The 24,657-nt window shown below is 29.7% G+C and overlaps 2 protein-coding genes across 2 annotated transcripts in view; one reads left to right on the top strand and one right to left on the bottom strand.

The window, feature by feature from the left end:
* Positions 1-7,614, top strand: part of LOC111630857 (homeobox protein EMX2-like) — a 27,928-nt gene extending 20,314 nt beyond the window's left edge. Inside the window, exon 3 of the mRNA XM_023375019.1 lies at positions 6,831-7,614. Within this exon, the coding sequence (XP_023230787.1) occupies positions 6,831-7,061 (231 nt within the window). The 3' untranslated portion in view covers positions 7,062-7,614. The remainder of the gene's footprint in view (positions 1-6,830) is intronic.
* Positions 7,615-7,706: 92 nt separating this feature from the next.
* Positions 7,707-24,657, bottom strand: part of LOC111630845 (polycystic kidney disease protein 1-like 2) — a 48,099-nt gene continuing 31,148 nt past the window's right edge. Inside the window, exons 20-21 of the mRNA XM_023375008.1 lie at positions 8,485-9,802; positions 7,707-7,878 (exon numbers count right to left, since the gene is read on the bottom strand). Of these exons, the coding sequence (XP_023230776.1) occupies positions 7,707-7,878; positions 8,485-9,802 (1,490 nt within the window). The remainder of the gene's footprint in view (positions 7,879-8,484; positions 9,803-24,657) is intronic.

Raw genomic sequence — 24,657 nt, 5'->3', positions numbered from 1 at the left:
TCAATTAATTCTTATCTGATTCTTATTATTTTTCTTAAATTAAATAATAGATTAAAATAAATTTTATTTATTTTTTTTATTTATCATTTATAGAATACTTTTTTTTTAAAAAAAAGAATAATTTTTCACATCTTTATCTATAAAATTCACTCTTTTCTATACATTTTTATGTGTCTATCTATAGATTTTCTTTACCTAAGAATTGCTTACTTTCGTATATCGATTCTTTTCTTTAAGTTTACTTTTTATTCCATTTTGAATTTTATATAGGCTATATCTATATAGTATCAACATGAACACGAAAAAAAAGGTAGAAAATTGAGGCAGGTGTTCGGGTCATATACTACCTTCTATCATAAACAAAATTGTATGATTTATGCTTTAAAATCTTAATTTATATCCATAAAATTAATTAAAGAATTTAAATTTATTATAAAATTAAAATCTAATTACTTTTAAAGACATTTTTACCTCACTTCACACGATATTTTATGCGCCTTATCTAACTTCATCTTCTCGGTTATTTTTTTAAAAAGAATAATTAGATTCTTCTCATCATTAACCTCAATTTTCTATACTTAAAAGTGTTTAGATTATTATCATAATATAGAAATTTAAAATAGAAATCATTAATAAATTTAATAAATTATTCTTTACACGTCAAAAATTAACGATAACTAATATAGTTAACGTTAATTTCTTCATGTATAAGTATAATCTGTTAAAGTTATTAATGATTTCTATATTATTTTTTTCTTTGAAGATAAAAGTTTTACTCAAACTAATATTTCCTAATTACTATGTTTCAATAATTCTCATTAATTTTTAATGTATTATAGAGTTAATAGAAAGGTAATCTATCAAAAAGTTCGTTAATTATTACTAGATTACACATCGTTTTTTTTTTGTTTTTTTTCTCCTGAATAAATGCTTAAAATCAATTAAATAAATTATATTTATTTAAAAGATTTTTAAAGAATTAAAAATATAAATTACTTTTTAATAAAATGTGCTTAAAATTAAATTTTAATTATCCTTCTTAAGCTCGTTTATTGCTCTTACAAAACTCAATGAATGCTAAAAGAATTGAATTTGTTAATGAAATTTTATATAATTCTTTATTATAATTACTAAATTTATGAGCAATTTTATATAATTTAAAGTCTTTGAATCGATTCTATACATTTTTATATACTTTATACACTTTTATACGTTTAAATACATACAATTTTAAACTATTTACAGTCGACCCCTTTTAACACTGTTGATAATTCCGTTTTATATGAATTTCATATAACGAGTCACTTAGATTTTACAAATATGTGTTTCGGGCTGTGAATGGCTCACGAATTTGTAAAATCTAAGTGACTCGTACAACATGAAATTCATATAAAACGGAATTATCAACAGTGTTATAGGGTGTATGTACTTTTATGCACTTTTAAACACTTATTTTTTTATACAATTAAACAACTCGAAATGATATTTTAAACTAAAAATAATCTTCGTTAATCATCGATAACCTTTAATTTTATTTATTTATTCTTTAATTATAAACTAAACAATTAAAAATAAAGTGGGTTGAGACGTTTTATATTAAAAAAAAATTTATTTCCTTCCCTTAAAAAATCTTTTTATTATTATTATTTTTTATTTATTTATTTCCATTCTTTACTGTCAAAACTATCGATCCGTAGAAAGTTTATCTTTATTTTTATATAAAAACTTTTTTAATTTGCCAGTTCTTCATCCAACCGCATCAATTATTGTTTTATGTATTAGTTAACGTGATTGGACGAAATTTGAACCTTCTTCTTTTTTTTTTCCATCTGTTTATATTTGTGTAATTGGGTGTATCTATAATGTATAGACTTTAATTATTAATTGTTAAATGTACCCATTGTTAATCGCCCATTTTGAGCCCTTAAAAAAAGGGGCAATCTCATAAACAATCTATTAACATAATTTGGTTAAACAAAGCTTTATATTTTAATCAAAATAGCACAATTGACTAACTTGTTCGTGTTCAATCAACTCTGTTTTAGTTGTACTAAACTCTATAGAGGTTAATACACCCCGTTGTGATTACATCAATTGTATTCTTAGGCTATATAACAGAGTAGAAAAATCTGAAAATATTAATTAAATCAATGTATAAAATAGTCTAATTAATTTAAATTAATAATTTAGCTTACGATATTATAATTAAAATAAGATTAAATTTACTTAATTCGTGCTTATTTAGTGTTGAAATCTTATAAGATTTTCTTATATTTTTTAAAAAGTGTAAAAATATACTAAAATGTCGCTAAAACTAGGTAATTTCCAACCATTTTGATTAAAATTCTAGCTTAAGATACAGTAAATTAGACTATAAACCCACTAAATTTCGATTAATTTTGTATAATTCTCACTTAAAACAGCGTTAAAATCTTATCAGATTCGATTGTATTTTTTAAAAAAAACACCTTAAAAACTTATAATTTCGACGAATTTCATGAAAATTTCCAATAGAATCGGCGGGCAAACGATACAATATAAATTAGAATAAGCAAAGGGGATGACTATATGACCCGGTGTGCCCACCTTTGCAAGGTAAAAGACCTATGGTAAATGTTCCCACGCAGCTTTAGCCACAAGAGAAAGCAGCTCATTAATGACGTTCCGGTTCGTCTCTTAAACTGTCGTTCGCATTAAAAGTGTGATGCGAATCTCAAGCAGGGACCTTCGTTGTGTCCGGTTTTAGTAAAGACGAAAAAGGGAGTGAGGTATGATACCCCCTCGGGTCGGTAAGCACCGATCAATTAGGATGGTATGTGTTAAGAACCAAGAATAAGGGAAGTCAACAGTTAGTGGGTGGGTCGCATACTTCTGATTAACTATAATGAAGTGATTCCAGATGACGTCGAACTGCCAATTAAAGAATTATCGTATCTTCTACTCGTTGGTGTTTCATTCACTTCACGTTTCCTTAGTTTTTGAAATTGCTAGACCCGCAGGGGGAGGGACGAACTGATTTACTGCATCTAAGTACTCGACCACGTACCCATAGTCACTGTAAAATTTGGAAAGACGATAAACTAGTCAGTTACCGGACCGAAGACTGTAAAGATAAGGTTACCCGGATGTAGAGGACCCTTCCCGTCATTCTTTGCTTTAAATTCGTTTTGTTTCCCCCCTTTTTATGAAATTTCTTCCACGGAGAATCCTAAATTTGCCTTATCTAAATGCTTTCGTTTCTGGAAGATTTTATCAACTTTTTAAAGCCTTTTATGTATTAAATATTATAATTAAACGTCATTTATGAGTAAATATGCAAATTAACTTCAAAATTAATGATAAAAATTGCTTATATTTCCTTGTATAAAGTACAGTACGTCGCTCTTCGGAGCGTACTCATACAACTTTCTACATTTCAAGGTTAATTTAAATGTTCGTAAATACATGAAAGTAATTAAAATTTAATTTGTTTTTTTTAATTTAAATGTTTAGAAGTGTAATTTTTGAAATTCTGAGCGAAAAAATCTACATTTTTCTCACTAAAATAAGCATATTCTAATGTTTCATCCTTAACTTTCGTACGAAAAACAATGCGATATAATGTTAAATATTTAATCATTTTTTGCTTAATTTAAGGTTCCTAAACAATTTATTGTGTAATTTTCCCGTATTTTAAAAAATAAATCCATCCAAATTGCTTACAAAATGACAAAATTTGATGATATATTCAAGCTTTTCCTATATGAATCAAAGACATCAAGACAATAAACATAGGAAATTTAGTGAATGACGATCATGAATGATATTATAGTAAACTGTGAAGGAAAAGTGAAGGAGGAAAGGAGCGCATTGGTTCCTGTTCTGTTGGTCTAACAACTGCATAGTTGTCAACGGCCAGTTAGATATCACAGGCAAGTAAATTGTCCTCGAGAGATGGGTAGATCCAATACTGTTAGAAACGAGAAGGGACAACGTCACACTCAACAGTAAACAATACCAAAATCGGTTCAACAAGACCTTACAGCACATTCTAAATCATTAATCTTAAAAGCGATTAAATAAATAAACAAATTACACCCACACTAAAACCTGTATAAAGTCGAGGATGAATTTACTTAAACAACAACCATTAAAAACTGCGTTAAATAATTNCAACTTATTAAGTTATTTTATTATAATCAAAGATGCAAATGAATTAAAAAAATTTTTTTTTAATTTGAATTTCTATCCAATTTTTCTGTCTTTTCAACATACCTAGTTAATGAATAGAGATTTTAAAGTGCCCTGTTTAAAATATGTAAACTACTTAATTAACAACGTTAAAATAAAGATGCTTAAACATAAATTTGACATTAATACACAATTACAGAAAACATTTAATAATATGTTAATTAATGAGAGCGCAAATGGGTTATTTCCAGAGCACAGTGTATCAGTTGGTACGAAGCGTATACCTTATATATATATATATATACATATATTGCCAAACCATTTGATGATATGGGGGACAGTCAGGGCCAATCTGTCCCTTGAGGGACTTAATTCTCTAGCACGTTTCGCCATAATGGGTAGCCCTGTAATCGTTTGGCGTGGCGTTACATCAGGCGGGATTAAGGAACTATCACAGACAATCGTACCAACCATTGGCCCACGGGTGCAATTGGTGCATGGTGCACGTTTCTAAGTACTGATTACCCGTTTGGTCATAAAACCGTAGCTTTAGTAGACGGTTGGGGATGTTGTTACTATGGTAACCACTGATGAAGTCATGATGGAGTATGTGGAGAGAGAGTCACCCTCCAATGTTTCGGAGTTACATACTCTCTATAAAACCAGGAAGGAAGAGGAACCATTGTTGGAAAATTGGATGGTGCTTTTTTCCTTCTTCGTTCTCTCTTTTTTTTATTTTCGTCGTGAAATAAAACAATTTTATTACCCATACGTGCTTTGAAAATATAAAATGTGAACTTATATATTCTCCTTTTTGTTTTTTTCCGCATGGAAATTAAATGCTAAGCACACATTTTGATATTTTTCGAATAAAAAAAACATTGTATTTTTTTCTTTCTAAAATTGATATTTATCTTTATTATTTTCACGGTTTTGTGTTTATATAAACTGCTATTTAATAATTTTAAATTAAAGTATAAACTTTATAATGGCATTTTCCAGTTGAATTTTTGTTTATTTTTTGTCTAATAATCAGTGATGAATGGGCACTTTTTTAATGACGTAGTTAGTTAAGAGTGAAATTATTTATCAAACGAAAATATCCCAAACCAAAATAGAGTTAATTGGTATCGAGAATTGTATATTCTAATCTTATCAGTTGTTGATTTAACAACTTTAGATAAACTTTAACTCGTATAAAATTAGAAATGGTTAAATAAAACTTTACCTATTATCTTCTAGAAATGCATTTTTTAAAAATCAGAAATGAAGATGCTCTTTCTCATCCAAAAAAAACGATATTATTTCTCCTTCATCAGTTCATCCGCATCCTCCGCATCCCTAAGCTAAATTAACGATTTAATGATAAAGATAATAAAATTTAGAAACTTCTGGCAATTAATTTGCTTATAAATATCATAATTATGCAAATGTACACTTACAGAAATCTTTCTAAGTATTTTTTTCTAGTAATTATAAGGATAAATCGTAATTATTTTACTTATTTACATTAAGTGCATCCTCATCCTCCAACTGAATCAACGGTTTTTATGAGAAAATTTAAAGATTTTCAAGAATTAATTCGTTTATACATATTATAATTACCTTAATTTACAATTATAAAGATCTTTAAAGACAATTTCTCAATCATTTCAAGCATAAATCTTATTAAAAAATGGATCTCTTGCATTGAAAAGTATAGACTTTCAACACGGCAATTTTATACGCGATCAGTTTTATAATTATTACGCTTATAGACACATATAAATCCGTTAAAATTCTATCTACAGACCTATATTTATAAGCATTATGTTTAAATCATCCCCGGTTATAGATCGAATTTAACAATGTGCGGATTAAACATTAAGGGGGATTATAGACTAATTTTTTTGTGTGATGCTCGCTTTATAAATTTTAATCTATAACCAAAAACTAAACTAAGGAAGAAACTATTGTTTAAATAATTCATAAATTATCCAAACACGAAATTTATTATTAAGAAACGAGGGCTTAGATATCAGATTTACAGTACATGATCACGGATAGGCTATTCGAAGTCATGATTAAATAAACAAAAGTATGTCCACGTTTCTATTGTTTCATCTTCTCTATAATAAGAATGTTTGTAGGCCAATCAACGAAATCGTTTCTTGAAGTGTTTACCATTTTGGGATCAACTCGAGAACACCAGCATTAGGGCCAAGTTCCGGACCGATGACATCGCTAACGGTCCGTATCACATACGTTACCGTCAGTCCGGACGTTGGACTAATGGACTACCGGTTTGTTAACTTCCGGTCCACATGGGTGACGTCAGACAAGAAGCTGGACACTAACTCTAGAACTGGACATAAGAGTGGACACTGTAGTGGACAGATCAAAGATATACAATTGGACGTTAACTTCCGAGATCAAAAACATTTTTCATATATAACTCGATAAAAATTACAGCTTTTTGACTACTCAGAAAGGGCTTAAAATACGTATAAATTGCTTTAAAAGTACATCAAATAATATATATATATTAACTTAATTCTAAATAAACAAAATTAATATTTTTACTCACTTTTTAAGTTATAAAATTATATTTTTCTTCAATTTATTTATAATAAAATGCGGTATACTTATCTTAAAAACCTTTTTTTTATATATAAATTTAGGTTAAAGTATGGTTTCAAAATCGCCGGACTAAACATAAGAGACAGAAACAAGAAGAGGAACAAACCAGTCGACAGACAGATCAGAAATCATCACAGAATTCTTTAAATTCTTCCGGATCTAGTGACGATCACCAGACAGCTACTTCACCAAAGATACACACAAAATGGAAAGCTGATAATCACGGCGAAGATTCACCCTTAGAAATCCAAACAACGACACCACCTCCGTGAGAATAAAGAATAAAAACATTCACATGCTTGCAGCATGCCCCTACTTAAAATCAACGGGCGGATGGATGGTACCCCTGTTTCCTCTTTTCCCCATATTGCCAGTTCCTATATAAGGCATCGTGTACAAAGAAAAACCAAAAGCTACACAAGTCACACACACACACACATCCCCTCTTTCACCCCCCATGTCTTGTCTACCTTTCTGGTGTGTTCCATGTATCCCTGTGTCTACGGTTCAGTGAATCTCTTCTGGTGACTGACATCTAAACTTATGAGACATCATTCTGCTTACGAATACAGATAAAAAACAAAGGTGTTTTTTTGTATAAGGAAAGAAAACACATCCTTGGACTTGTCATCAAAGTGTAGTCCTATATCCTTAGTATATATTTAAAGCTACATAGCTACGGATATAGAGGTGAAAACACAAATAATTATACCAGAAGTAGGAAATTTATAAGCTTAGAACAAGTAGGAATTTAAAAAAAAAACAAGTGTTTTGTGGATAAAAATTGAATATGTGCAAACAAAAATTGGAAAAAAAAATATACAGTTTTCTTTTTTGTTACAGACTAGTCGGCCTTTTATAAATTACAATTTTGGTNCAGTGGTCATGGAATTCCCGCTGATGAATTTTTCTCTGGTTCAACGGATAAATCCCCCATCGCTGAGTTTGGCAATGTTCAAAAATTTTACCAGTTTTTCTGGAATACTTAAATTTTCCATCATTACACTTGTTACTTTTTCTTTAACTACAGTATAGCTATCTCGTTGTATAAATAAATAAATCAGTGATGGTTGATGAGCCATTGATACCCTGCGTTACCAAGTGTAATTTTCACAAGTAATTTTAAACTATAAAATATTTTATACTCTATTAAAGCATAATAAATAATTGTGATTTTGATATTATCTTTCTCACGTGGGCATTAATTAGGCCTTTAACCAGGCCCATTGTGAGTTTGGTCGGGCACACAATAGGGAAAGCCGGGGGAGAGTGAAGAACAGGGCCTGACATACCACGAAAAATCCCGAGGGGTTTTTTTGACTGCGCGGGATTCGAACCCGAATCCTCAGCCTTCCTATTGGCAATATTGAAATATTATTTTAAATACTTTTTTATTTTATTTTTGCATAAATTACTAAGTTGAATTAAATACTTTTTTAAGTAATTAAATTCGTAAAGCATGCTTTTTTTCCCACAATTGACACACAAAAGAAGAAAGAAGAGAGAAGAAGAAGAGATCGATTTTATAATCAAATATTTAAAAATTTCACACAATTTAAACTGGAAATTTCTTTAAAAGATAATTAAATATCTCCAAATTTTTTAAGAAACATTTTAGAATTATTTGTATTATTTTTCCAAATTTCTGGTTTTCTTTTATATTCACTTGAATATTTTTCATTTATTTTCTGAAAAACTAACTCATTTTCAAAGTAATTACTATTTATAAAATGCAATAATTTCTCTACTTTTTCTGGAAATTCTTTAATTTTATCCTGATCTTTCCTAATTCTATTTATTATCATGGGTTGAATGCGAGATCTACCAACAATAATTTTAATTTTCTCTTTGATCATTTGAATGATATCTAATTCGTTTTGTTGCTTGCTTAAATTACTCTTTACTTGTTCGAAACTCTGAAGTATAAGAGTGAGAAGAATATTTATCAGTACCATTGATGCTACGATAGAAAATATAAAGAAAGCAATGGGTACGAAGAACGGAGAAGCCTTTTCCATGTGGGAATATTTGAATTTTTTCAAAAGCATGCTTATACATGATTCAAAAGAGTGAACAAATGTTGAAAATTCTACCATGAAAGTACCTAACAGAACCCAGAAAAGTATTACGAAAGCGCAAAAGACGATCATGAGACATATTCCGTAGCTTCTCAATTCCGTGGCACACATCTTTAGAGTGCCAGAAACTAATTTCATTGTGTTATTGTATCGGAACAATCGAAGAAATTTAAGCGTTGATATAAACATGAGAAAACCTATGGCATAACCATAACTAGAATCGAGAAGAACTGCTTCTTGAAGTTTGACGTAACCGGTTCCTTTAGTTTTGGTAAAAATATTCAAAATTCTATAAGTAAGAATTAAGCGATATATATTCATTCCTATACCCGAATATGCAAAGAAGAGATTTGCAATTTCCGCAAGATTCCAATATTCGTCAAAGTATGGTTTACCTAATTTAATTATGTTTTTTAATTCTTTTATCGTAAAGTAAATATTAAAAATGACAAAGATAATTTCACAAGTTAGAGTAAAGAAACCAGATTTGGTATGATAGAATAAGAGTCGTATGGGATCAATGTGATAGTATGGTGTAATACCGCCGCCGGGCAAGAATTCTGCAAGTATAGTTACTGCAGTAAAGAGATTAACTTGAGCATTATAAAGAGCTATTTCAATAAAAATAGCTCTAGTATTTTGATTAATCCAATTATCGGCTTTTAACCTGCTGATAGTTTCATAAACTTTTTCCTTTTTTCCAAATAGTGGAACGACATAACCTCCTCCACCGTACCAACCCATTTTCCCCCAAAATGGATATCCTTTCAGTTGAGATGCGGTCAAGTATCTATACTCTGGTGGTATAGAAGTGTTAATTGTGTAATTTTCGTTCCATCCTCTGGCATATGTACTCGAATCTTCACTGAAGATATCTCCGAGTCCCGTGCATTCACTAATCAAACCGTATAGCTTTTTAGATACTTTGCAACTATCTAGAAAATTTAAAAAATTATGTATTTTATTATATTGTTTAATATAATAAAAAAATAATTTTAAAATTAGATTTTAAATAATATATTAAGTATTTACAGCAATAAAACAATATTAGATAAACATATTAATATAATATATTCTTTTTTTTCACTGTAAAAAATTAACTTTTATGTAAAGAAAAAAAAATGTATGAACTATGACTACGGCCGGTTTTGGACTTTTAGACAAAATCTATAAAAGTATTTGATATATATTTATTTTTAAAGTAATAACGTTCGTGAGCGTGTCTTTATTTAAATTTCCTTTTGGTTCCATCAACATTTAAAACAATGGTGTAAGTAACGCTTTAAGATTAACGTTACGTACGGTAGAGTACATTGTGAAAGGCCCATTCACAATGAGTTACGTATGTGTAACCTTAAACTTAATCATAAGACGGTTAACATAAATAAAGCTTGGAGTTTGGAAACTTTAAATGTTTTTATGCTTTTTACTTGATTTCATAAGAAATAATCACAGTGGTCATGGAATTCCCGCTGATGAATTTTTCTCTGGTTCAACGGATAAATCCCCCATCGCTGAGTTTGGCAATGTTCAAAAATTTTACCAGTTTTTCTGGAATACTTAAATTTTCCATCATTACACTTGTTACTTTTTCTTTAACTACAGTATAGCCATCTCGTTGTATAGATCATCCATATTAATGTTATATTGTAAATTCAAGGCTTTGAATTTTTACATTTTTATCTATTCACAAAAATGTCTTTTTGATTTTATCGTCAAATCTCAGGTTATTTATCAAAGAAGAATGCTTTCTGAGTTGGCTACTTTTACTTTTTGAACTTCGACGGACGTCCGTTTTATTTCATTAAATTTTATACAGTTTATGCATTTTATTACTAATATAGTGATAAAGGTTTTGAGGGGGATTTGAGTTTTGTTGGACGTCCAAAGAGGGGGAGGGGGAGTAAAAATTTGAAGAAAAATGCGGACTTAATTTATGGGCAATTCCTTACTACTTTGCTAACAATCACAAGAACTCTCAATAAATAAATCAGTGATGATTGATGAGCCATTGATACCCTGCGTTACCAAGTGTAATTTTCACAAGTAATTTTAAACTTTTTATTTGATTACACATTACGTAAANTTATCCAGATGTTGGGAGCGTAAAATATGAAGAAAAAATAAAAAAATAAAAAAAAAATGGTTATCTTAAAAACCTGATTGGATATGTTATTTATTGTGAAATAAAATGCAAAGAACCAATTGAATTTTATTTATTTATTTACCTTTATATATAATATATTTACATACAGTTCTCACAGTATACAACTCCTGCAAGTGTTCTTTCTATGCACACTTATATATTTTGCTTGTTAAATTGAGAACAAGATATTCTTTTTTGGCATTTTATGCAGGAGGACCTATCTCTAGCAGTAAAATGCTTAAGTGATTTTATCTATTCATTCCACAAGTCTCCCGGTGCAGCCTATAAATATTGTTGAGTTACTTGATAAGCGTTTACGGTAATGTCGTAAGATACTATTAAAAAGTTATATATTCGTTCGTGAAATAAATCGTAAATTAGCCGAAATAAATCGTAAGAAACTGTAATTTTTTAAAAATTTTTATTTATAAAAAAAGCCTCATTTATTATTTAAAATAAATAATACACAAAGCCTTTATATACTCTAATTTACGTGTAGAAGGCCTACGTCTTTAGATTTTCTGTATATTCAAAGATCTTTAGCGTATACGCCAGCCTTTCTCGTGTTTTAAAATCCCTTTATATAAACAAAAGGCCATTCTTTAATTTGAAGGTCTTTACAGATACTTCTGGAATATTTTATACAGAAGCAAAGGCCTACACGTGAGAAGACTTTTTATGATGTAAGCATAAAACTCAAATATTAAATTATTATATTAAATATTATTACGAATAAGTAAAAGATTAGAGAATTTTTCTATCAGAAAAAAAAATATATTTAAAATTAAATTAATGAACCGTTTACGTAACACTATTACTTAACAATTAAAAAAAATATGTAAGCTGGTTATCTATGACCCGATTGTTAGCCTAATTTTATCCAATCAGACGATTTCTATGCTAAAAGAGATTTGGTGAAGCGTAGAGGGTGTGTCTATCTTTCTTAAATTAACGAGCCAAGAGAAGCCTCATCAACATCTTAACCTCAACCTCTACTTCATAAGTACATGACGTCACGGACTATCTACGTCCCGGGGTAAAAATTACTCTCCTCCCAAAGTACATTATTCACTCTTCTCCTTCACCTCGAGCTAAACGAGGATCGTTGACGAAAGGAGTCTCATTCGTCACCTATACATTGATTTCAAATTGAAAATAACTTTAATTTCTCTTTATTTATTGGTGTTTGTTTTTCCTGGTCGACACGTTTTTAATGTTCTCACTCATATTCTTCACAACAAAAGTTAATTGCTTGTATTTCNTTCCGATCAATAATTCTGGAATCAAAACTTCAGTAGTCCAATTCCAAAATCGTCTATCCGTATTAACCTTTAAAGTAGCCAAAATTTAATATAGAAAAATATTAAAATAAAATACAATTGTTTAATATTTATACCTTATTAAAATCATTCCAGTGATCTCCAGGTTTGATAAAATTATTTATTATGTTTAACCTCATATAATAACCGTTTGGATCTCTTTGACCATAGCTTATAATTACGAGAATCCAAAGATACAGAGAATAAACGACCAGTTCTCTTATTATATTATTCAGTCGTACTTCTTTTTCACGTTTTATTCTAGCTTTTTCTAATGTTTTCTCATCCATGGGTCGATAAATGTTCCTTTTAGATGTTTTCTTAGCTAATAGAATGGAAATAACTTATTTAATATAAATGACAAAATATCAGCTTAAAATTAAATATTTAAAAATATATTTAAATTTTCACCCTCTCTCCTTTCATAAGCTATGTTTTCACTTTCTTATAGGCTAATCTCAAATCTTAACTGCACATACACCTATTTTTTTTACATTAAGACTACAGAAGTCATAATGACAGAAAATGTAACCTGAATATAATTTGAGATGCATTTTCTATAAACATTGTGTTGGTACACTTGAGGGTAAGTTAAATTCCAAAAAGTAGAGAATTTAATATAAATGATTAGGTCTTGATCTCCAAAACAGCTGTATATGTTTTAAAAATCTGGAGAAATACTACGTAAATGTGTGAAAATCTTAATTTTATAGAATAATTTCGTTTAAAATAATTTCTTTGGCTTTTATAATGATAACAGTAATTGAAATTTCTCAATACAGACACAATTATGCAGATGATATTCTTATCATTTGGAAGAGAAGCTATGCCAGTTCTTTCATCACATCTATCTCAGAAACTCTTGAGACTTACATTCAACATGGACCGATAGTTTTTCAGAAGTCCATTTCTTTAATCTTGAAATCAATCAAAGACCATGATAGATATGACATAACTGTACAACTGTCTGTAAGAAGAGCACACCTCAACCAATATATACACACTGCATATATACAGTATATTCTGATTCTATTTATTGTACATTGATTCCTAAAAGACAACCATTACATCTCTCTAGTAGACAGAATTTTTGGTCTATGCTCTGATTGAAACCTTTTATCTATTTTTTTACAATTCTAAATTCTGCATACTCATAACTTTTAGTTTCTAGATCAGATGGATAGAGCTATTGGAAAATCAGAAAATTTCCAGAGGCCTAGTAACAGAGGTTCCCACAATCCTCTATGGAAATACAACTGAAAACTATACAACTTGGGCCTATCTCTCTCAGCCAACTTGCTAATTTCTCATCAATAACCAACCTCTCAGCCTCAGTATCTATCAACCACTTAACCTTAAAGTCATTGATTGTACTACCAATAATTGAGACTCATCTATCAGATAACAAAATTTCATTGGCCAAACTTAACAATAGAAGTAGCTGATTCACACAACTAGTTCACTCTTAGTTTAACACTTTTTTCATCTTGTACTACTGTGCTAGGTAGCCAAGCTGCCTGCATTTAAGATACCTCCACATTCCCACAGGTTCTGGGTTACATTTTTTAATTTGCAAACCTCAATCAATAAAAACATAGACTCCTTTAATTCCTTACTTGCTCCTCCAACTTAAGAGATTTTATTCTCAACTTCCTTATCAATTTTTGAATCATCAGCACATCCTTCCATATTTGCATATATATACTCTGTAGTTCCCTAGCTCTATCTTCTTCAGTGAATATAATTGCCTGATCTAAAGTACTGGTTGGTGTATGAGACCCTGACACTTTAATTGCAGAAGCAAGCCTTTACTGTAACAAGTCTTGACAATGTTATTAAGCAAAGCTTCTAAATTTTATTGTGTGCCATTGAGAGTGTGTTTTCTGAATACATGTGGAAATGATGGTTCCACATGTATTCAGTAAACACATTCTCCTCTTCTCTGGAAAATTTTTAGGACTTCTTTAAAAGGATTCAGATCAGAATGTACACTCCAAATGAAACATTTGACAGCTTAGATTTAAATTAAAAGTCATCTATTCTTTAATCCCATAGATCAAAATAAGTTGATAAAGACATTCCCTTTAACCTGGCATAAAAGATTGCAGTTTGACAGTCTCATTCTATTTGGCTGGAGTAGTTTCTAGTGTTTAAAAGAACTGTCTAACATTCTGTAACCAAATGAACCATCATTCCTTCAGAGTTTGTTGTCATACAAGGTGTTCGATCACCTTCATGCACAAAAAAGTACGAAGGACACCAAAGTAATGGAAAGAGAAAGAGATATGCACTGGAATAAAGTAAAAGTAATGCTCCTATAGAATCCTTCAAATCCTGTTGCAGATACCATTGTGAATGAGATTGTTGATTATACAAAGATTACCTTGAATAAAAAAACCATAATACTAAAATGATTTTTATTCATGTTTCATACCAGTATAATTTCAAACTTATTNTTAAATTTAAAAAAAAAAAAAAATCGCAAACGAATCAATAACAACAAACCATTCTCTCTACTAGAAGTAGGAGTGGCTAAACATGAGTAAGCCGCACCTATCGAGCCTCGGGCCAAACGGGATTGGACGTGTCAAATACGTAGCCATAGTAACTGAAATAAGTTGGAAAATGATTGGTTCGTCTTCGTGACTAACTTCTTATTTTTTTTTCTATACTTTTGTTGTTTTCTAAAAATAGAAAATGATTTAAAAATTAAAAAATAAAAAAAAAATTAAAGTCGCGTGCTTAATTAAGCTTGACACGTGGATAGTTTTTATTTTAAAATTTGAATTTATGTGTAAATATGTAAAATTTTTTAATTTCGTTTGCATATTTTATTTTTTTATTTTTATTTATCACGGATCGTTAAAGACTTTAAAATTGTTAAAGTGGAACGATTTCTTTCATCTTTTTTATTGCTATTTTTTTTTTAATTTTTCATGCTATTATTCTTCTTTTTCGCTTTTATAAATGAGTATTTGCTAACTAATTAAGTCTGTAGTGATTAATTAGGTTAATCGCATCGACCTTACTTACATCATTCGATTCTCATTTTTGTCTTCGACGTGATTTTTGTAGGAATGTTTTCTAAATTGTTAACTTTAGAATGTTAAATGAATTGACTCGAATCTTTAATAAAGAAATTTTTTGGCAATTTTACTTAAGTGGCAATTAAATTTGCTAATTAATAAATAATAATTACTACTATTTATCTGGGGGTTAATGATTGATGACATGTAGCTTCGCGCTTTTTTACGTATTAATTTATTCTTTACATTACGTTAATTTTTTCATAGTCACGATCTTTTCTTCTTCTTTTTTTTAAATTTTTCTATCAAATTTTGAATAAATTGATCCACTAAACTTAAAAAAAAATTGGCGTTTGGGACAATATTTTCCGTTTAGTAACGTTGATTTGTGTGTAAATAGTGTAAAATGTCAACTAAATCTGATTTCTGTAGTGAATATAATGTCGATTTTGGGGAACAGATTGGACTATTTTGTGGATTTTTGAATGCAGAGGCTTGTGTCAAGTTAATTGTGTGGACCCTATGTTTTGTGAAGCTACCCAAACCATTCGATGAATGTGGCTACTGATGCATAACGCTACTAGCATCCATAGTAGAGAGTGTTCTGAAAGGAATTAGTCGATTCAAGACCACAACACATGGCGGTCCAGTAAGTTTAACGCTTACAATAGGTATATGTCACTTTTTAAATGTTGTAATTTATTCGCATATTCATACAAAATAGGATGCTATCAGTATTTATGATGGTGAATGCGTGGTCGTATCATAGTTAGGAAGGTGTAACTCTACACAGGATGATTCAGGATTATCTTCATTTTTATAATCTCAAATTATCTTTAGGAGTTTTATTCTATGACTACGGAGACTGTCCCCCAAGACAAACAGTCTCAACCACCTGGGGTAGTTAGTGGCAGGAGACAAATACCTGAACACGACCCCTGGGTGGACTTAGATGCGGAGGCGAGGCTCACCATTCATCATTTCCATTAAGCAGAGGTGAAGTTTGTTTTAAGGTTCAGTCATGGGATTTTAAGGGTCAAGGCTTACAGGATGGAAGGGGGAAGAAACTTCTCGATAGATTGGAGAAGGATTTCCAACAGAGTAAAACCATTATTCATTTGGACTTAATAACTACCCGCCTGTGATTAATAAAACAAGAAGGGAGGGATGAAGAAGCAGACCTAAAAAAAAAAATGATTTTCAAAAAACATTCGGTAGTTCCGTGATTCCGCACTAGAGGGCAATCAATGGGCGATGACGTCATGCATATTAATTAAGACAAATATTTGAAATTCCACGCGCTAGTGTGAAGTCATTGAAATCCTTTCGAACACTTCTTACGTAACACTTCAAACATTTGTATTGTATTAACATAAAAAAAGAAGAAAGCGTAGAGAAGGGCATTAAATCATTTTTAGACATAACCAGCTTTGACTTTTAATCAAAGATTAAGAATTTATAGCCTCTTTAAATAATTCTTATCACGAATTGTGTCGTATCTTTAACGATTTGATAATAAAAAAATAAAATAAAATAAAATAAAGAACAAAAAGATACCAAATATTTTTTGACAGAATGCTTAATAGTTAATGCGTGCATGCATTTAATCCAAAGTACCATTTTTTTTAAAGAGTTATTTGAAGTATTTTCCTGATAAGTAATGCCTTAAAAATTAAAAAAAAAAAACTTTTATGACATTATCTACTGAAAATGTATACCTTATACCTTTTTTAAAGCATATTCTTATCAAAATTTTAAGTAATTTTATACTAGAAAACGTCAAGACAAGATGNTCCTTCAGAATATAATAAAAAGAAAATTGATGTATAACCGAATACTGTATTGAAAAGTGAAATAAGAAAGATAAAATTTTCGTATTTAGTTTTTATTTATTTATTTCTTCCTACATACAACTTTGTTAGTACAGAAGAAATAAATGCAAATATGCTACTTACACTGCACTTTACTTCTTTTATTCCAAAGTAATTCTAAGAAACCTTTAATGCTTGGAATTTTAAAAATAAATAGGAAAAAAATAGTAGGCTTAGTAGTAGGCTTTGAAAATTTAAATGCTTTTGCAAAAGACATGCAAAATCTTTATGGCAAGTTGTGGGTGTTTTAGTTTTAGTTCAGTTTTAGCATCGACTTTGGATTGAATAATAGTTCATTTCTTTCTTATAATGTGTGTTTAGTTTTAATTATTTATAATTAACCTATAAAATTATTTTCAAATATTTTTTGTTTATTCTATGAATTTTTAAATATTTCTTATTAAGTTTTAACAAAAAATAAAATGACTTTTTATGTTTAATTGTGAAGTTTGAATGTTACTTAAATAGATAATGAAATAATAAAGTTATGTTTTACATTTATTATATAAAAACATAAAGTAATAATAAAAAAAAATCAATTTATTATAGATAATTTAACAAATATAAATTATCAACACATACCTGAACCAGTTACTGGCGTTTTTTGAATGTAGAAATTTACCAAATATAAATTATTATTAAAAAAATGGGTGTCACAAAAAATTATGAAATATTTGGTGGACCGTGAGTATAGAAAGGTTAAGAACCACTGATCTATCTAACTCCTTTCAGAAAAAATTTTTTTAATTGAAACAACATGACTTCTGATAAAAATCAGAAGTTTGTATATAGTTAATCAGAGCCTTCTGCCCCCAAGCATTCCATATCTGGTCTCAACTTTCATCTGTCTAACTTTGTTCTCAAGGTTAAGGATGAACAGACAGCCAACAATGAGAATTTATAGGTCTACAATTTTTTCAAACTGCAGCCCAATGAATAATATTTCTGAACATGGAAATACTGTTTGGTTTAAACTAAAAATTAAAATCATAGAATAAAATAAAATTACATATAAATATGTAGCTAAATAATGAAAAAATAAATAACATAAATAAAAATAAAATTAAATAAGTGGATAAATGATGAAAAATAAACATCATAAATAAAAAATTAAGTTCTATATAGCTCAAAAATCCGTAAATTATAAGACAAATATACACAAAAATAGGTAAATATACATGATGAGCATCCCAATGACATATGGAGAGGTCAATTCTGGTTATGCCATGTTCAACTCAAAATAGGCTCTCTATGACACAAAGGGTTTTGATATCTGTAAAACTGATGAAATGACCCTGTTGCACATATTTGTAAATGTATAGAGCCTCCGTGTAACATATGTGATGTCTATTTCTGATACTTTTGATAATTTTAGCATGTTGCCAGCAAACATCAACCAAATCAGAAAGTGCATAGACAGCAAGGGCTGTGATTATTTTTGCTATTTTAAAAACAGTAAAAACAATCAAAGGTTTCACAAGTGTCTGAATTTCTGTATTTGCAGTTTCTATTTTTACGTTATGGCTACATCAGCTGATTATGTTTCTCTCCTTCTGAAAATAAGGTTCATCTGTATGAGAAAAATCTTTAGGGTCAGTTGTTGTAGATATGCTCTTATACATCAACTTGTTGCCGTGGAAATTTGCCCTTTATAACAGTTCTGTAGAATTATTAATTGAAGTCAATGCATGAGTGGTTGGTTTGGTCCATCAGGTAACCTCATGTTTGAAGAGCAGATATGATAACAATCTCTGTTGGGTCCTTCAACACCAAAGGTCTATGCACTAAATTTTTTAACTTGCTGATTTGTTGGAATGATCTCACCTCTCCAGCTAGGTGGATACATTGTATATATAATCCTACAGGAATTGCAAGATTTATGTTGGGTGAATATATATCTTCCATGGATTTGGGATGGTATTATCTTCCTTATAGTTGATGGCCTTTTTTCTTAAAGCTGCCTTGTAAATTTCCATCAACTCAAGATGTCTGAGCTATGTTCTATTTACTGTTTCCTGTAAAATTTTTGTCCAGATCTCTGGTATATTCTGTATGGTGGTGGATATGAGGCCTTTTGGTCTGCTGATGTTCTTTTAGGTGGATGGAAAGTTAGTATGTGGCTCCCACATACTAACTCTGTTGGATATATGGTCTATAAAGGGGATGGAATATACCCCCCATAAGTGTTGCCAGATCAACAGTCTTTGGCATTTCTAAAAAGATTAAATATGGTGGGCTACTTTTGAAGGCCATGTTGATGCAATTATGGGCTATCTCTATATATACAGGAGCAAGTGTTGCATTGTAAGCAACCACTTTGTATGTTTCTAGAGTGGGTTGATGAGCCTCTTGATGATGATCTTATTGAATCCATGTCGGACAGCTTGGTTTGTGATAATGTGAAATTCCTGTTCCCTGCTGTGGATCCAATATATATACATATGCTCCATGGATCAATGAGTTAAAGGCAGCCAATTTATACAAAAAGGGATCATGCAAGCATGACAGTATGAAAACAGAGAGATATTTAGGATTTATGTAATCCCCTGTGATTATGCATCCATTATTCAACTGGATGTCTAAGTCCAGGAAATGCATATGCTTGTGACTGTGTTGTTCCAAGTTGAGATATAATCCATAAGTGTTACTGTTGAAATTCTCCACTAATTGTTGTGTTGGGCTCCTGGTGCCAGAGAATAAGTACTGTATATCATTGATGTATCAAGAATATATAGCCACATGATCCTGATACTTAGCGAGGATGAAGGTCTCCAACTTGCAAATGACTAACATAAGGCACCTGAAAAGGGGCTTTCCATCAGAACACCTTGTTTTGTAAGAAAGTATCATCTTCAAAAATGAAAAATGAAGCACAAAATATCTGCCAGCTGTTATATATTGGAGTGGTGAAAATGTGACATAGACCCTTAAGAAGCAAAAGAATGATTCAATTTTAACTGCCAACTTGATGATGTCCTTTAAAAATGAGTGAAAACATTTGCTTTTCAAGCGAGTGTTTGTTTTGCTGGTTTTATTATTATTAAGTTAGGAGTTTTACTAATACAATTACTTTTTATTTTTTTATAAATTTTAAAAATAAAAAAATTTTATAGTGGATAAGTACCACCACTAAACCTTTGGGTTTCCAGTATAGTTTGAATGTAGTAAATGAGCAAATGTTTTCAATCTTTTATCCAGAATCTGCTTCAGGTTTTTATAATTCCAATTGTGGAATGCCAAGACAACAAATACAAATTGCTTAAAACTGTTAAATGCATTGATAGTACAGAATTGAATGATTTTATCCCATGACCGTATTTTAATGCTGTGGCTGATCATTGAGTGAATATGTAATTATTGATGCGGATGGTCATCACAGGCATATTGCTATATCACATAGCTTTCTTTGAAGTTTACACAGTTCCCCAATTTGCTTGCCTTGTAAATTTCTAGTGTTTCCAAAGACCTGATGTGGTATGTCTGGAAGGATTTCTTTATAATGCTGGCATTGACCAAGTCGGCCTCTACATCAGGGTTGGTGGCGTAAGTGGCCAGGGCTGTGGTGTATCTTTTTTTGGCGATGTCATATTTGTTTTCTTAATCCTTTTTTTGTATAGACCATTTGGTCAATCCAGTGTATACCACATTTCTCTGGAACCTATGGTCTCTGTTTGGGACACTATACACTCCTGGTGCCCTCAAACTATCAGGCATTCCTCAATAGGGAGTAAATTGTTTGTGTCCTCTTGTAAGCTATTTTTGTGCCCTTCTTATGTGCTATTTCTTTATATAGGGAATGCAGGTTTTTGTTATATTCTATCATTGTGTTTTGCAATGACGTTTAGATCATGTATCTCATTAGACCCTCCCTGGTCTGTGGAGGTATGTCACCCACTCTGGTCTATAGAAGTTCTGAGCTAAATTCCTAATTATGCTTCTATTGTACCCTGATTTGTCGTGATGTCTTCTAGGCATTCAAGTTCCTTGAGTATGTCCTCCCATCTAGAGTTGTGGAAACACTCGAAATTTACAAGGCAAGCAAATTGAGGAACTGTGTAAACTTCAAAGAAAGCTATGCAATATGCCTGTGATGACCATCCGCATCAATAATTACATATTCCCTCAAAGATCAGCCACAGCATTAAAATATGGTCATGGGATAAAATCATTCAATTCTGTACTATCAATGCATTTAACAGTTTTAAGCAATTAGTATTTGAAAATGTTTGAAAGTCTTGGCATTCCACAATTGGAATGATAAGAACCTGAAGCAGATTATGGATAAAAAATTGAAAACGTTTCCTCATTTACTACATTCAAACCCTACTGGAAACCCAAAGGTTTAGTGGTAACACTTATTAGTACCAGTACCAGTAATTTCTCTAGAAAGTTTTATAGTGGATGCCTAATCTTTCAGATATCAATTTATAATATTATCTTAAATCAAACTTTCTAAATAAAGTTAAATATACTGTAAAAGAACATCACATCAATTAAGGGCAGCATTGTCTGTTTTGCATTTTACCATCTCATTTCCTTCTAAAAGTTCAATGCATTTACACATGATGGATTTACTGGATCTTTCAGTTCTTGACATCATAAAAAGAATGAACATCTTAAAACGATTTAATTTTAATGTAATTGCACACAAAAAGTATCCAAAATTGCTCTAATAGTTTAAACAACTTTAAGTTATAAAGTGAACTAGGCAAATCTGACATATTATGGACACAATCATATTTAGAATATACTTTAATTATTTATAATCTATCTATTTTCTTTCATTTTAATTATATATTATGGCATTTAATATAAACAGAATTCCTATGAAATCTTTTTCTTTATATTAAGGTTAATTTCCTGGGATTTCAGAGTATGGAAGACCAGGAGCCAAATCTTAGCTTCTAGTAAATTAAACTTTGAGTTAATACTGACAGGAATATAAATTATTTTTTCCTAACTACACAAATGTCTCAAAACTAAAATAAACAGAAATTACAAGAGAAATAAAAATGAGGTTGGATTCCATATCTTAAAATTGTACTCATTAATTATAAAATCAAAATACAACAAATTTATTTCTATATACAGGTATACCTTGACTTACGTCGTTCCTGATTATACATCGTTTGTCAAAAAAGTATATGGAAAAATAAAAATCAAGTTTAAGTCATTTTATTCAACTTTATGTCTGTCAGCCACAAATATTTAAGTCATAATATCACTAGAAAAATGTTTAAAGCACATAAAATCATATTAAAATATATACATTTACAAGTATGTACTGTATTTACAGTATCTGCATTCGTAAATTTAGATTACTTTTTTCTGTATTATATTAAAAACTAAAATTTATTTGTTTGTAAGCTTAAAATAGATCCTTATTAACTATATATTATTAAAAATGCATTAATAAATAAAATACAGAACCAGGAATGGTAATTTATGGTTTAGCCTAGTGACAAGTGGATTCAGAGACAAGTAAATTCGACTTACGTCGCCTCTCCTGGAACCAATTACTGATGTAAGGCGAGATATACCTGTACCAAATTCAAAAAATATCTACAGAAATGCTACAACACAAACTTAAAAATATGAAATGCTTTATTTATTGAATGTTTTCAAAGCTACATTTTAGAAAAATTTTTAAATTTGAATTTAGTGCTTTAAAGATAGAAAGAAATCCTCTAAAAATAGCAAATACAAAATTTTACATTTTTAAGCTCATGTAAGCATTTCTCTAAAATGTTCTTTGAATTCATGAGGTTTTTACATGAAAATTATTTTAAAGTAAAAATAATGGAATAAAGATACAGTATATCAAAATATATTCACTCAATTTTATATTTGAAAGGAAATTATCATAAACAAAAAAGATGCACACTTTTAAATGAGATGCAATTGATGCACATTAAAAACAGAGCTTGCATATATTCTATTAAAATAAAAATATTTAATAAATTTGAAAAAGTATGTTAAATTAAAATATGATATATAGTTGATTGCTTAGCAATTCAAGCAATTCATAAGAATAAAAATGATGAACACAATTGTGGAAGAGATTAACAAAAATCAAATAATAGTTTAAAAAATGTTAAAATAAATATTTATTATCTAAATTTAGATATTAGAAAAAAAATTGATATTTATAAAAACTAGACACTAGAACTAGATTTTAAATTTACAAATAGAAAGATTATCGAAAGTTATAAAATGATATTTTTTGCACACTATGCCTTTATAACTAAGTTTAAGGAATAAAAAAGAATCCTGACTTTAAGTTATTAAGTTAATTTAATAGAGAATTTTCTCAATTTTTTCTGTGGCCATAAATTTTGTTATCAAATCATTTCTCAAGAATCTGTTCAGAAAATAATTACAAAATTGTATATAGTTTATGATACTTTTGAGTGTGTTGTCAAGGTGCTCCTTGTGTCACAATCAAAAAGCCATAATATGTTATATCAATAAAAGGATGTCAATGCAAGGTTGTAATAGTATTGTGTTCAGCATAAATCCTATCTGTATTAATTGTCTGTATTCAAAAAACATACAAGATCTATCAAAGGGTGGAGGTTATACAGAAAAGAGGTTAAAGTTGAAAGTACCAACAATTTCAATTTATTAACACCATATTATATGGAAAACTATATATTGTGCCTGCAACCTGTAAACAGCTTCAAATTAATGTATTTGACTTAGTGAGGTTTTATATACAAGGCATACAAAATTACTTTGAGAACAGAGATCTACAGGAATAAATAAAACAGCCATTTTCTATAAATTTTATTTAACCAGTTAAATATATTGAAAACATGTAAAAAGAATATAATAAAAAAATAATTTTAAAAAATATATTAAGTATTTACATCAATAAAACAATATTAGATAATCATATTAATATAATATATTCATTTTTTTTCACTGTAAAAAATTAACTTTTATGTAAAGAAAAAAAAATATATGAACTATGACTAGAGCCGGTTTTGGACTTTTAGACAAAATCTATAAAAGTATTTGATATATATTTATTTTTAAGTTAATAACGTTCGTAAGCAAGTCTTTATTTAAATTTCCTTTTGGTTCCATCAACATTTAAAACAATGGTGTAAGTAACGCTTTAAGATTAACATTACGTATGGTACAGTACATTGTGAAAGGCCCATTCACAATGAGTTAAACTTAATCATAAGACGGTTAACATAAATAAAGCTTGGAGTTTGGAAACTTTAAATGTTTTTATGCTTTTTACTTGATTTCATAAGAAACAATCGCAGTGGTCATGGAATTCCCGCTGATGAATTTTTCTCTGGTTCAACGGATAAATCCCCCATCGCTGAGTTTGGCAATGTTCAAAAATTTTACCAGTTTTTCTGGAATACTTAAATTTTCCATCATTACACTTGTTACTTTTTCTTTAACTACAGT

This window comes from Centruroides sculpturatus, unplaced genomic scaffold, assembly GCF_000671375.1.
Source record: "Centruroides sculpturatus isolate CEXI.00-Female unplaced genomic scaffold, Cexi_2.0 scaffold6, whole genome shotgun sequence".
NCBI lineage: Eukaryota > Metazoa > Arthropoda > Arachnida > Scorpiones > Buthidae > Centruroides > Centruroides sculpturatus.
Note: the sequence above shows the minus strand (reverse complement) of the source record. Positions and strands in the feature narration are given on the sequence as shown.